General features: G+C 35.1%; 1 protein-coding gene across 1 annotated transcript in view; it reads right to left on the bottom strand.

The window, feature by feature from the left end:
• Positions 1-15,721, bottom strand: part of UBR1 (ubiquitin protein ligase E3 component n-recognin 1) — a 120,984-nt gene that overhangs the window by 72,331 nt on the left and 32,932 nt on the right. Inside the window, exons 6-15 of the mRNA XM_054565522.1 lie at positions 15,040-15,178; positions 14,010-14,072; positions 13,646-13,769; positions 13,253-13,360; positions 12,519-12,607; positions 10,902-11,000; positions 9,897-10,054; positions 2,894-2,993; positions 2,231-2,359; positions 656-836 (exon numbers count right to left, since the gene is read on the bottom strand). Coding sequence (XP_054421497.1) covers positions 656-836; positions 2,231-2,359; positions 2,894-2,993; positions 9,897-10,054; positions 10,902-11,000; positions 12,519-12,607; positions 13,253-13,360; positions 13,646-13,769; positions 14,010-14,072; positions 15,040-15,178 — 1,190 coding nt within the window. The remainder of the gene's footprint in view (positions 1-655; positions 837-2,230; positions 2,360-2,893; positions 2,994-9,896; positions 10,055-10,901; positions 11,001-12,518; positions 12,608-13,252; positions 13,361-13,645; positions 13,770-14,009; positions 14,073-15,039; positions 15,179-15,721) is intronic.

The following is a 15,721-nucleotide window of genomic DNA, read 5'->3' as shown; positions in this document are numbered from 1 at the left end:
GTGGGGAATGAGGGGTTATGCTGAATGGGCACAGAACTTGAGTTTCAGGAGATAAAATAATTCTGGAGATGGATGTTGCTGATGCTACACAAAACAATGTACTTAATGCCACAAAACTGCACACATAAAATAGTTAAAATGGTAAATTTTATGTTACGTACATTGTATCACAATTAAAATATAAACACTTCTATGAAGTTATTTAAAAAGAAACCTGACAGGGCCAGTTTACATGAAAATGCAAATCAAAGATTGAATAAAGAAAATCTATGATCTTTTCCTTTTAGTGGTGAAAGAAACAGTGACACCAACAATACACTTGAACAATTAGGCAGAAAAGAGGTTAAAAACCAACAAGATTTTACTATATTGAAATTTGGGCAGGAGAAGAGTTATCAAGTTAGTCCTTGAGTGTACACCATAGGACCAAGATCACAAAAGGCGTACAAAGACAGGCATCCTTAGATATTGGGTGACAGCTCTTTTAAAGACAGTGACAGTGACAAATATTAACTGCAGTATCTGATCTGAGTATGTCTATACATACTGAGCACAGAACAAAAATAGAAATGATTCTACTACTCTAAATATCTAGGAAATAAAGCTAATAGAAACATGCAAAAACAAACAAAAAACAACAACAAAAAACACTCACCAGCAAGAGTCCTAGAGAGTGGAAGATGAATGCTGATAAGATCTTCAGATACTCTGTATGACTTAGTTTCCAAAGTATGACCACACAATTGTACTACTATTTTGCTACTAGACATAAAACTTGTACTACACCTCATCACAGCTTTGTGACATTCTTTATATGCCACTAGTAAGAGTTCTTCCTAAAAGAGAAATGTAAATAAATCGATAAATTATCTACTTCACCACATTATTCAACAAACACTTACTAAATACAAGCACAGAATTGTTCTATGTGTTACTGCATCTGCCTCCACAAACCAGGAGGAAATATAAGTCAGAAACATGCACACACTTAAAATCAAAGTAAAAACTTGTGAGTACCATGTAAATGATAAAAACTAATTACACTAAGAGAGAGAAAAAAAAAGAATAAAAAACAATTGGGAAGACATACTGTGAAAGCAGATTTTGAGTGGGGTTTAAAGAATCCACAGAATTTAAATATAGGGAAAGGATGAGGAAACGGCATTGTAAGCAGAGATACAGAATAAACAAAGAGAAATAAGGGGAAGTACAGGACGGTAGAGAAATAAAAACTAGATAAATCAAAGGGTTTATGGATAAAATTAATGAGCAATTAAACTGAAAATATGCCTTGACAACGGCATGTAAATACCGTGGTGGTGTCTGAAATATAATAATATAGTCAACTCATTTCTTCAAGAAGAATTAATGTGTCAACGAAGTAGAGAAAGTAATGTTAGGAACCAAGGAAACCAATAGGAAGATTACTACAACGTATAAGTATAAGGTAATAAGGGTCTCAACCAGAGCTGGGGAAGTCAGGACAAAAAAAAAGAACCCATAAGAAGTAAGTTAGGATTATAAAATAAATTAAGGATAAGAAAGATTCACATCTGGGTGAGTATGGCAGAGAGAGATAAATCAAAGGTCACTTTTTAAAGAGAGCGTTTCTCATACTGATTCTATCTTGAAAAACAAATACTATTATAAAATAAATTTTGGGACTATCCCTCCTAGAAATTAGCAAAATGCCCTCACTGGCATGGCTCAGTTGTTTGGGCATCACCCTGCAAAGCAAAAGGTGGCTGGTTTGATTCCCAGTCCAGGCACATACAAGAATCAACCAATAAATGCACAAATAAGTGGAACAACAAATCAATGTTTCTCTCTTTCTCCCCACCACTTCACTAAAAATAAATAAATAAAATCAAGAAATAAAAAATATTATTTTTAAACCCTTAAAAGAAGTGTATGTTATGTGGTCCCATTTTCTATATTATTTATAGTCATGTCCAAGGAAATAAACAAATACATAAATAAATAAATGTGTATTGATGTATTTTTTAAACTCCATTATTCCTAAGGAAAATGAAACTATCATGGAGAACATTTTTTAATTAAGTGTGAAAAACTGAATTTTCCTCCTAAATGTAAACAGACAAATTCAAGTATATAAGAAATTACTTAAATAATAAAGCGTTACATCAAGGAAGTTGCAACATAAAACTATACTATTAATAGCCACTAGAGCACTTAAAAAGGCACTGCCCCTACTAATAACTTTACTTACATCACAAGCACACCACTCTTGGAACATGAGTAAAATATTCTTCAATTGCATCTGTATAGCAATGGCAGCCTCCCAGTCAGGATCCACTTCTATGTGTTGTCCAACCTGTCTTCTGATTTCTTCCATTCCCTGAAAGGAAAGAATGACTAACACATATATATGGGCCCTCTTTTTCACTCTTCTACTGGCAAACTATAAAATTATCAGGATTCATTTTCATATATGCATAGCTTTTTTACAAGGCTGTATACTAGGTTAGAATAAATGGGTTCAAATCCCAGCTCTGTTACTTTCTAACTGTGTGACCCTTATCAAATTATTTCTAAGCTTCAATTCTCTTTTATATAAATAAGGGGAAAAATAAGGAGATAACAACCTCACAAAATTGCTATAAGGCTCAAAAGAGATAATGCATGTAAAGTACTTTTACTTCATCACATGGTAAGCATTCAATAACATTAATAGCAGTATCAGTAATTAACTAAAATATATAGAAAGAGCTATTAAAGCAAGATCATTGAGGCAGTGTTTTTATTTGATTTCTACTTTGCTAGATATATTCTTCCTCAAATAAAACCCAAAATTTGCTTAAAAAAATTACAGACTGGAATTAAATTTTTTAAAAATAAATTTATCTTATTGATGTATAGAACTATACCATACCTGCATACAGGTAAGAATCTTCAAAAAAGATCGAAAACCTTTAAGAAACTGCATTCTTAATTTTTCTGTCCATATTGTAGGCTTGCTGATCAGGATATACCTATAATTTTAAGAGACAAAGAAATATTTGACTTCCTTATTTTGAGACAGTTTAAGGTACTCAGGGCTATAAACAATGCTGATGCATCAAAATTATATATTCTAATTTCTTATAATTAGAAGCTCTGGGCAGAGCTAGAATTATACCAGCAAAATGTGAATGTTCCACAAGAGGCAGACATCAAAGCTAAGTCCGACTTCTCCATTCAGAAATTAGTTCTGCCCTGGCTGGTGTAGTCCAGTGGACTGGGCACCAGCCTGCAAACCAAAAGGTCGCTGGTTTGGTTCCCAGCCAGGGAACATGCGTGGGTTGCAGGTCAGGTCCCCAGTTAGAGGAGACAGCTGATGGATGTCTCTCTCTCTCTCCTTCTCCCTCTCTTCCCCTCTAAAAAATTAAATCTTAAAAATAAAGAAGTTAGTTCTGATTAAATGAACCCAGAAGCAACTTAGCCTATCACGGTTGGATAACTACCGTACAGAATTTCTAGGACTGTTCATATCCTTCACCCAAAAGACCAGTTGAAATCACCTTCAGAAAAAACAAATGGGACTATATCAAACTAAAAAGTTTTTGCACAGCAAAGGAAACCACCAACACAAAAACACAACCCACATAACTGAAGAACATATATACCAATACATCTGATAAAGGGTTAATATCCAAAATTTATAAAGAATTTACAGACTTACAGCCAAGATGGAGGCATAGGTAGATACACTTTACCTCCTCACACAACCAAAAGGACAATGACAAATTTAAAAACAAAAAATAACCATAACTGCCAGAAATTTAAGCTGTATGGAAGTCCAACAACCAAGGAGCTAAAGAAGAAACATTCATACAGACCGGTAGGAGGGTGGAGACGGGCAGCCAAGATGGAGAGGCGGTGAGGCAAGGTGGCAGCTGGAGGACCAGGCAGTCCCACACTTGCGTGAGGATAAACCATGAAGAACAGCTGAGGAGTGAGACAGACTGCTATCCAGGGTTCCAGTGAGGGAAAGAAAACCTCAAAACCTCTGGAGGTAAAAATCTGTGAGGGCTGCGGTAGCAGGAGAAACTCCCAGCCTCACCGGAGAGTCCACTGGAGAGACCCAGGGGATCCTAGAATGTACCCAAGCCCACCCACCTGGGGATCAGCAACAGAAGGGCCCAATTTGCTTGTGGGTAGAGGGGGAAGGGACTGAAAGCCAGCTAAGAGCCAAGCAAGTGGCACTGTTCCCTCTTGGACCCCCCCCCCCCGCAACACAACATCACAGTGCAGTGACCTGGGTAGCCCTGCCCTGGCAAATATCTAAGGCTCTACCCCTCCCAACGTAACAGGCCTGCTGACACAAAGAAATATGGCCCAAATGAAAGAACAGATCAAAGCTCCAAAAATAGAACTAAGCAATGAACAGATAGCCAACCTATCAGATGCACATTTCAAAACACTGATAATCTGGATGCTCACTGAATTGATTGAGTATGGTCGCAAAATTGAGGAAAAAGTGAAGGCTATGCAAAGTGAAATGAAAAATATACAGGGAAGCAACAGAAAAGGGAAGGAATCTAGGACTCAAACCAACAATTGGGAGCAGAGGAAGAGATAAACACCCAACCAGAACAGAATGAAGAAACAAGAATTCAAAAACATGAGAAAATGTTTAGGAACTTCTGGGACAACTTTAAACATTCCAATATCGGAATCTTAGGGGTGCCAGATGGAGAAGAGGAAGAGCAAGAAATTGAAAACTTCTTTGAAAAAATAATGGAGAACCTCCCTAATCTGGTCAAGGAAACAGACTTCCAGGAGACCCAGAAAGTTCATAGAGCCCCAAAGAAGCCAGACCCAAGGAAGCACACACCGATGCACATCATAATTACAGTACCCAAAATTAAAGATAAGGAGAGAATCTTAAAAGCAGCAAGAGAAAAGGAGACTGTTACCTACAAAGGAGTTCCCCTAAGACTACCAGCTGATTTCTCAAAAGAAACCTTGCAGGCAAGAAGGGGCTGGGAAGAAATAATCAAAGTAATGAAAGGCAAGGATCTACACCCAAGATTACTCTATCCAGCCAAGCTATCATTTAGAATGGAAGGGCAGATAAAGTGCTTCCCAGATAAGTTCAAGTTAAATGAGTTCATCATCACCAAGCCCTTATTATGTGAAATGTTAAAGGGACTTATCTAAGAAAAAGAAGATCAGAAACTATAAAGAGTAAAATGACAACAAACTCAACTATCAACAACTGAACCTAAAACAAAAATGAACACAAACTAAGCAAACAACTAGAACAGGAAGAGAATCATAGAAATGGAGATCAGAGGGGAGGGGGAAAGGGAAGAATGGGGGAAAAGGTACAGGGAATAAGCAGCATAATTGGTAGGTACAAAACAGAGAGGGGGAGGTTAAGAATAGTGTAGGAAATGGAGAAGCCAAAGAACTTATATGTACGTCCCATGGATATGCACTAAGGTAGAGGGAGTGCTAGGGGGAGGCGTGGTGCAGGGTGGAGGGGAAAAAATGGGATAACTGTAATAGTATAATAAATAAAATATTTTTTAAAATTTTAAAAAATTAGGAAAGGCTTAGGAACCTCTGGGACAACTTTAAACGACAACAAAAACAACTTACAAAAATCAACACCAGGAAAACAAAGAGCCCAATTAAAAACTGGGCAAAGCACCTGAATAGACACTTTGCCAAAGAGGACATACAGATGGCCAATAGACATATGAAAGGATGTTCAACATCACTAATCATCGGAGAAATGAAAATTAAAACCACAATGAGATATCACCTCACACTGGTCAGAATGGCTACCATCAATAAATCAACAAACAAGTGCTGGTGAGGATGTGCAGAAAGAGGAACCCTTTTGCACCGTTGGTGGGAATGCAGACTGGTGCAGCCATTGTGGAAACCAGTATGGAGATACCTCAAAAATTAAAAATGTGTCTGCCGTTTGACCCAGAGATTCCACTTCTGGGAATATATCTGAAGGAACCACCCCCCCCCCGCCCCGCCACAAATATTTGAAAGAACATAATCCCTATGTTCACTGCAGCATTATTTACAATTGCCAAGATGTGGAAGCAGCCCAAGTGTCCATCACAAGGTGAGTGGACAAAATGACTATGGGACATTTGCACAATAGAATACTACTCAGCCATAAAAAAAGAAGAAAATTTTACTTTTTGCGACAGTATAAATGAAAATGGAGAACATTATGCTAAGTGAAATAAGCCACTCAGAGAAAGATAAATACCATATGATTTCACTCGTAAGTGGAATCTAATGAACAGACGAAACTAATAGGGAAAATAGAGACAAACTCATAGATAGAGAGCAGGATGACAGCTCAGGGCTGGAGCCATGGCGGTAGAGGCATTCAGCAAAAAAGAAAAAGAACTCATGGACATGGATAACACTGTGGTGGTTCTGGGTTGCGGAGGGGAAGAGGGTACAAGGGAGTTAAATGGATGATCTCACCTATAAGTGGAATCTAAACAATAAAACAAAAAAGTGAGTAAAACAGAACCAGAGACATGGAAATAAAGAACAAACTGATAGTGACTAGAAAGGAGGGGGCTGGGCAGGGCAGGGGAGAATCATGGGGGGAAAATGGGGACTACTGTAATTGCAAAACAATAACAAAAAAAATTTAGAAAAGAATAATGAAGGAAAGAAAAAGGGGTCTGTAGATAAAAGTAGGTGGCGGAAGCAGTGGGAGGAAAAGATGAAAATTAAGGACAGGATGGGAGAGGAAGGGGGCAATTTGGTTTGAGAGTCTGCTATCCTTTTGAGAAATAGGTAGGAACAGGTTAGAGTAATAAAAGGATAATATTCACTTTATAGAACAAAAGTTCAACTGCATCTTTTTTCTAAGTTACATTTCCACAGTGAATTAGCAACTGAGAAACAAAGTATCCCAACAGACACCTTTCACAGAGTGATGAATGAAACTAAATTAATACAGGTTTATTATTTAAAATTATTGCGGTATAGCCCTGGCTGGTGTGGCTCAATGGATTGAACACTGGCCTGCAAACCAACGGTTGCCAGGTTGATGTCCAATCAGGGCCCATGTCTGGGTTGCGGGCCAGGTCCCCAGTAGGGGGCGCATGAGAGGCAACCACACAGTTTCTCTCCCCCTTTATCCCTCCCTTCCCCTCTGTCTAAAAATAAATTAAATCTTCAAAAATAAGTAAGTAAGTAAGTAAATAAATAAATATGATTGCGATATAATAATCCCTTCCTTCTACTAGGCAGACCTCAGAGTACTGTGTTCGTTTCTTGACATCTTCCTTAGGTGGTATACCTTCAACTAAAACAGGTTCAGTAGAGGACAATGATTTAGAAGGAATTTTATTTTCATTTTTTCTTTATCTATTATTTTTAATTAATTTATTTATTTTTCCAAATACATTTGTCTCTGCCTTCCCCCCACCACTTTTCCCTACCCCCTCCTCCCCTCCCTCCCTTCCTCAATCCTTCCCCACTTTGGTTTTGTCCATGAGTCCTTGCTATATGGGAGCTACCATGATCAAGAAGGAATTTTAAATATGAGATGAGTATGGTTAAAGAAACTAATACAACTTAACCGAGTGGAAATTTGGCAGACATGCCTGCTATTTTAAGCTTAAGTGAGAACTGAAGTTGTTCTGAAGGGACAAAAGGAACAGAACTGTAGAATGAAAGCAACAAAAAGACAGAGTTCAATATAAAATAAACTTTTAATGGTTGGACAGTGCTACTCAAAGGTTGGAATGCACTGGTTTAAGAGAATGAAAATTTCCTGAGGCAAAATGAACAGAGCTTCTCTTGTACCAACAAACTTATTAAATGCTGAGTTACAGTTAGGAAAGTAGCACATAAAGTGAGACTATACAGAGCTACAAATTCTGGAAGAAGTCAGACTTTATTCTGGAAACAATTAAAAGACATTAAGTATTTGTGGCTATTTCTAACTGATTTAAAAGCTGTGTTTCAGGAAGAAGTGGTGAATAAATAAGTATACGGGGAAAAAATAAGAATAAGATATGACTGCAAAATTTCTACCATAAATGACTGAGAAAATGAGGTTCAATAATTATTTGTCAAATGATGGGTATATCAGATTGGTGTTTTAGGCTAGGCTTCAGGGAAGGTTTTGTTGATGTTTATTTTGTGAGGCTACATAAAGTGTCCTGTAAAGAACTCAGGTTTTACAGATAAATAGCACTAGGCTCAAATCCAAGTTCTAGCTTTGTGACTTTAGGAAAATAATTATAATCTACAAATAAAGATTAAATCACCTACCTTATGAAAATGTTGCAAGAATAAAATAAGGTAAAATAAGTTAAGCTTCTTAGTACGTAATAGTTCTTTAAAAAAAAAATAACACAGGATCCTCATGAGCGTGAATTAGATGAGAAACCTCATAGAGTATCTGTTGAATATATGCTCAAAATATGTTCATTTTTCCTTCTTCTTGTAATCAGAGATATTTCTACTTAGGTAAGGATGTTGGAGAGAGGTTGTCAGCATCAGTACAGCAGGAAAACTTTCAAGTTAACCTCCAAACAGGTTAACTTTTTTTTGTTGTTTTAAATAAAGCATTTATTGATTAGTAACACTTAAACAGTCACCTCTAGTTTTACCATATGGGTAATTATCTAGGGATGTGCTGACTCTAAATTATCCACCATAAAATATATAAAGCAATGATGTGATTATGCATCATTTCTCTGGATATAAAAATAACTCAGTTACGAGAGGACTTCACAATCATGAGAGCCACAGTAAAGAGATTTTTCCTGTAGAGCAGACCAAAAAATGATGAATACACTGATTTAACACTGATAACTTTGAGCACTGCCATTAGAGTGTTTGTGTATTTTTTGTTTGTTTTACTTAATATATAATTTATACATAATTTGTGAATCACATGGCTAAATGGTGATTCACTACTGAATTCTTCCACTATTTCTACTTGTACTACAGATGTGATAACATAATAATTTACTATACTTTAAAGAAAAATTTCTACATCATTATCATATTTAGAAGTTGAGGAATTCGAAAAGGTCTGGAAGCATTTTCCTCAGTAATGTCAAGGATCCAATGCATGCTTTCAGAAATCTATCAAATGTATTTTTTAAATAGATTAAGCCATTTCTAGGTTGGTTTGGAAGCCTGTTGGTTTCCACCTCTCTATACCCTACACGGTCACCAGAAAAAGTAAACAAAATTTGATTTTTCTGCTATAAGGACTAGAAATAATTATACCTTGGAGTCCTTCATTTTAAATAGCAAACTAAATGAAATATATTTAGTTTTAATATATTCTAAAACAAAAAGAGTATTTTGAAGTTTATGACTTACTGAATAGTTGATATCATAAACCTTATAAATTTATTTATAAGATAAATTTCCTTTTCAGTCCAACAATCCTAAGATCTATCATGTGATCCCAACTTTAGTTTAAAAGGAAACTCTCCACTCTCTTCAGGGAGAAAAACTTAAGAAACCACTGATGAGTATCAATAGCTTGGTTATATGTATGAAAAAGGGAGTTAAAATGAAATTCACATCAACCACATCATCTGAAACTATGACCAAAGAGACTCTAAAAGATGTACTGAACCAAAGTGCGTGAGTGGAAGTGGAAGGCATGGCAATTGCTATGGAGGTTCATTCAGTGACCCTAAGTTCCTGTGATAGGCCCCTCCTCAGTATCTTCTTTATTAACCTGGTTTTAACTCTGTAAGATGCCTGTACTGAAAACATTTATTGACATGAGACAGTAACAGCACTTTATACTTCCCATCTTTATAAAATGAATCTTAGATAACCGAAAGTATCGGAGGTTTATTTATAAGACAGAACAAATAAGCATGCTGTGTTTAATAAGTAGCCTCACCTTCTGACAAATAACTTACTTTAGATCACATATTACAGCATATACTCTTCCCAGTTTGTCCTGGCTATAACCCTGGAAGTTGAATTTGTTGTTCCTATCCAAGTACTCAGGCAAAACTTCTAGCAGAGTTTCAGTAATGACAGAAATAACATTCTGCTCTTCAATAAGATGTCGAGCCTGCAGAATATTTCAAGAATATTGTCTTTAGTATTAACTCACTTGGCCAATCAGTAAGTAATTTTTAATATATTTACCAAGCATCAAACACAGCCCTTAGTCTCACAGAACAGCAATTCTGAGAAGTTATTTTCTCAAAGTAAAAATTCCCTATTCCTCAATAACTGTAAAACACCTGTCTGGACATCCCAAGCCCATTACTCAGGTTATCTATATAATGTTTACCATCAGTAATCACAGTGAGTAAAGTACAACAATCATAGATATACTTTATAACTTCTATCACATTATTTATTGTGGCAACTCCCCCTAACTCCCAATCGAATGTCTCTTTCCCATCTCTGAATTTTGAAATGGGAAAATAGAAACAGCCAAACTGTCCAAAAGAAATAGAAAAAGAAGTAGTACAAAAAAAGAAGCAGAATCCTCCACTCTCCTCCAAGGTTTACGCAGAACTGTATCTCACGCAATGCTGGAGTCGTACTCCACTCTTGCTTTACCTTAATCTATCCACTATCCCCCAACCCCAAAAACACACAAAAAATTTGTTTGGTATTGAAAAGGCACTGCCCCTAAGTTACTCCTGAAATTGAGAAACAGCTCTGGACTTCACCTGCAGATATCAGGACTTTAGGACAAAGGTAGCACTATCATTCCCACTCCACAAGTTACCTAGTCTTCATTATTTATTCATGTATTATCCACATATAGACACCACTTATGTATTATTCAATTTTCCAATGAAATTAGCCCAACATAATGCTTCTGATATTGTTTTAACATTATGCAAAATTCTTAAAAAACAAGTTTTACTTAGAAATATTGCATACAAATTATTAATACGTACCAGAGTAGGAACAGTAAACATCTGAACGGACAGTGCAGTTATAGAGATACTTCTGTCATGGTCATCACTGATATATTCTTTCTGCAACTGTTTATAATACTGAAAGATATAATAAATAATAACTGGAGAATCAATTAAACATGCCTACTGAAAACCTAAAATCCCAATTTTAACAGCTCCTGAAAATTTGTTTCTATGTATAAGATGCCAATTATTTTCATTCCTATTTCTTACGGGGAGATAATATGGTAAAAAAAAAATATATTAAAAAGAGAATAACAAACAAAAGACCAAGCATGAATTCAGCTGCCCAATCTAGCAGAGTTGGAAGTGAGAATAATAAAAAAATAATGCACAACACACACAAACACATGTTAAAAAATAAATCACAGAGGACTGCAATGGTGCAATATATCCTTTCTTCAAATAGAATCTGGGGCAATCATTAGCAAATTCTATCCCAAGGGCATGGGCTACATTCCAAGTATTTATAAACTGATATGACCCAAAAAATTAACCAATCAGACTCAATCCAGCCTTAAACAGAATGGAGGCTGGCTGTAGGTAACTTCTTATCCATACTGTTGCACACCAGCTGAAAATAAACCCGGATATATTGGGAAAACAAAAATAATACTACATTCAATCATAAATCAAGCCCAATGTTAGGTTCTAGTGGTTATGTAACCACTAGAATTCCCACAAAGCTCTCTTGGTAACCACTGCATACAAAAAAATATCATCTTAGTAAGGAGAACTTACTAAGATTTTGTATAAGAAAAAGTTTCATTTCAGATCACACATATGATCCAACATTGTTTCTCTAAAGAGTTTTAGAAAAATAGAGTTGACAACCTGAGTTGTCATCACCTTTCAAGAAACCAAATGTCTTAGTTACTTTTAACAATCTACTTCTAAAATTCAGGGAGTGAGAGATCTTACCCTACAGTATCATTTGCCTTTGACCATCATTATTTCTCTCTGCTTCCAATTCTATCCTGGGTCCTACCTCTGTCCTGTCTGTAGAACTGCCTGCAACTCAAAACCAAAGGAAACCAACAAGTATTTATTGGATATCTTGTATAAGGCAAAGTAGAAGATTCGAAGAAGTCCCTGTACTATATCACCTTACAATCTAACTTCAGGGATAGACAAAAAATATATATAACAATGAAAGGGATATATAATAGATCAATAAGACAATATTAAAAAGATGTAAGTTTGAGCTTTATATTTTAGCCTCAGTTAAGTGTAACTCTTGCCTCATCTAATTTCTGCTTCCCTTTAGCATTCATGTATGTTCCTTTTTCCTGCTATGCCTTTCAACTAGTCACTTCTACTCTTACTATAATTTTACTAGCAAGCAAATGACTAGGAAGGAAGAATGAATGTGTTCCTATTGTTATATTTAGGCAAATAGGTCATTTTCCGGTTTTCTATTATCCAAGACTATTCTTTCCATACTACGAAATGTGAAAATAAAAAAAAGCCTGACAAAGACATGAATCATAAAATTAAATTTTTGATTCATAATTATCCCCTTTGCTTCTATTACTTTGTTTACAAAAATGGTTTTCTATTTCTATTTATTGATATCTATTTATAAAGAGCAATTACCTTTACAAATTCCATAGCAAAGAATTTTTTGTATTCCATCTCCATAAAAAAACTGCTGAAGATCAATTCGTGAAGGATCTTACGGGCACCTATAGATCATTTTGAGGGAAAGTGGGGGAGCATCACCAAGGCAAAAAAAAAATTCCAGCTATTAGAAGTGGCAGATTATAAAAATATTTCACATGCTAGTAGACCTCAAGGACTCAACTATGAGTAGCATTTATTTTATTAATATTTAATAGATAGAAGTTAAATACATACATATGTGACCTTTTCCCTCTTTTTCTGTACCCTTTTCACTACTTTATCTTACTTCATTCTACCTCTCCCAACCTTTCTCCAATCCTTTTCATTTATTTTCACTCAAGATGACTCTTGTTCCGCATTCTTCCCTTTTCCATCTCCTTTAGCTTTTCTCTCTCACCTTCTTTGTTCTTTGTTTAGATTTTAAAAATGAAATATTAGCACAGCTCATTAATGGCACTACTACACGAATATATATTTATACTCCTTTTACTGGCCCTAACTAAATGAAAAGGAATTATAATTAAAAGGCAGTATCCTTGGGTTTTAACACAGAAGAATATGTATTGATTGGTTAACCTTATGTTAATGTATAATATCTTATAAACCAAGATCACTGATATTAATAAACTTAAGAGATCATAGCTCCATTTTAAGGCCATAATCTTCCTTTACCTCATGACAAGCAGCATAAGCAAAGATTTACCTACCTTTATAAAGCTTTGCATCCCAAAGCATTAACCTGCTTATGAGACAAGGATTCTCTGAGCCGGGTTCTTCTCTAAGGCATGCTTGGCAAAAGATCTGTCTAAAATCACCTACAAAAAAAAAATGAAGTCACGTAATTTTTATTCTTATTTCTCCCAAAAGTATGTTTCCTATAATGTGAAAAAATTAACATTAATATTTCCACACTTGATATAAAGAATAATTCTGTCAACATCAAAGAATCAAGAGCCAATAAAATATTATTTACAATACTTGAAATGCATTTCTGAAAATTAATCAAAATGTATTTTAAAAGAAACTTTTATTTTGTACTCAGTGATATTTTAAAATTTGTAGCTGTTTAAAAAAAAAACAGGATTAGACTATATGCTTACTTGAATAGCTCATAACTTTGTTCATCCAGGAGCCAAGACGTAAAGCAAATTTCTGATGAGCCATAACCTCAGAGTGTAATACTTCTACATGAAGTGGATGCTGAGAGACATTTTCTGAATGACTCTACAAAGAAAAGGAATATTAAGCAAAAAGAAACCCATAGTTTTAAATTTTTTTTTTAACTGAGTACTCTATTCTTTAAAAGGCAAAATTACATAACCCTTGCAGTTCCAAATCTCTGGGTCTAAATGTCCCAATCTTTACTTAGCATGCTAAACCACTTGAAAAATACAATTCTTTTACTTGGGTTCTTATAATGTGTATTCCTCTTAAATTCTGTTTGTCCCTAATTCAGAAAATTACCTTTATATCTTCTTTTGCTTCCTGGCAAGCAGCAAAAGTACCTGCTTTAACAGCCCGACGACCCTAATTATAAACAAACATGAGAATTAAGCAACAGAATGATAGTCCCAATCAGTAAGTAATATTAAGCTCAAAGACCTAATGAGAGTTTAATTAGTAATCATTTGTTGGCTGTCTAAAAGTCAAAAGATGGGCAAATCCTGGAAGATAAACATAAATGTTTAACACCTTTATGTAACTTCAGAACTTTTAATACCACTAGCAGAGAATTTTTGTACTTTAGGATTTTGGATTTCCTGCTTATCAAGAACGTCAGTTCTTTACTTTTTATACTGTACTCTACTTCTATCTGATAACAACAACTTAGGTTTGCTAAACTACTGCTATATGTTTTAAATACTTCTCATGAGTGAACCTAAAGTTCCTCAGCATGTGTTCCATTAAATATATTGAAGGTCCAATAGTGAGCTAGAGGTGTGGCCAGGATATTGTTTCCTCAAGTCCTAAAATCACTACACTAATTACTAATAACTAATGCCTTGCTGCTTCTTCCACTATATTACACACCTCTCAAGGGCAGAATTATATTAAATATTCTATATACCTGAGGAATACATTTTGCTTTGGATAGAGAGTAAATTAAAGCTGAGCCATAATCAATATTATTCGAAAGGTAATTTTAAAAAATATTAAACCTCAGAAATGATCAACTTTTCAAAATCATGCATGCATTCATTCATTCATTCAGTAAATAATTACAGAAACAGACTCTTTGCTTAACTACTCTTTGCCAAATACATTCAGCAGTTTTCTAATTTAGACTAAAAGAGGAAAGTTATAAATACTTATCTACAACTATTACACACACACAGAAGAATCAAGTTTTAATCAGTTTATGTAGGATGTAAGAAACAAGCGAAGAGAATGGTTCTACCTAAAATACTATGGCACTTGGCAAGGGTTCAGCCAACACCTGACTTCCAGGAAGCTGATGGAGGACAACACAGTAATTCAAATGAAGCTCACAAACCTCTTTGTCTATGGCAGTGGTGTGCAACTGGGCTTCTGCAAGCTCACAGTCAAGAGCTCTTTGTAGACTATATATGACATGGTCATATGAATGGTGTTCATCATTAAAAAGGACACAATAGTACCTTTCATTTTTCTCCCTTTATTAAAAAAAAGATAGATACACTGAGATACTGCAACAAATAAATAAAGGAAAATGTGAAAAACAGGCTAAAATAATGTATGACATCTGTACTGAAGCAGCTGAAGTACACAGAAGTACTGTGTAACTTCTTACATGGGAAAATACCATTATGTAATACAGATACAGGAAATTATTTTAAGTGGAACAGTACCATCAAATTTTTAAAACCTTAATAAAAGTATTGCCGTTACCATGTTCTTTACCCAATATTTTTTTTACCACTTCCAGATATACAATAAATTATTACTCTCAGTTTAGTGGCAGTATGGTTTTAATACCACTCGTAACTCTTGCTCATTTCCCATCCTGACAAAGGGAGACAGACCTCAGACTAAGAACCTTAAAGCAGGAAATAAGAGTAAGATTTTATTAACATTTAGTTTTTATTGAATTTTTGTTTTACCTTACATTTCTGGTTTTATATAACACTTGTCATTTATTTATTTATTTACTACTGCATACTTGTGGATGTTTATTGATTTGGGGGAAGGAGGGAAGA

This window comes from Pteronotus mesoamericanus, unplaced genomic scaffold (genome assembly GCF_021234165.1).
Source record: "Pteronotus mesoamericanus isolate MK-2021 breed Mesoamerican mustached bat unplaced genomic scaffold, CSHL_Meso_final contig_164, whole genome shotgun sequence".
NCBI classification, from domain to species: Eukaryota; Metazoa; Chordata; class Mammalia; order Chiroptera; family Mormoopidae; genus Pteronotus; species Pteronotus mesoamericanus.
This window is presented reverse-complemented; position numbering and strand designations above follow the sequence as displayed.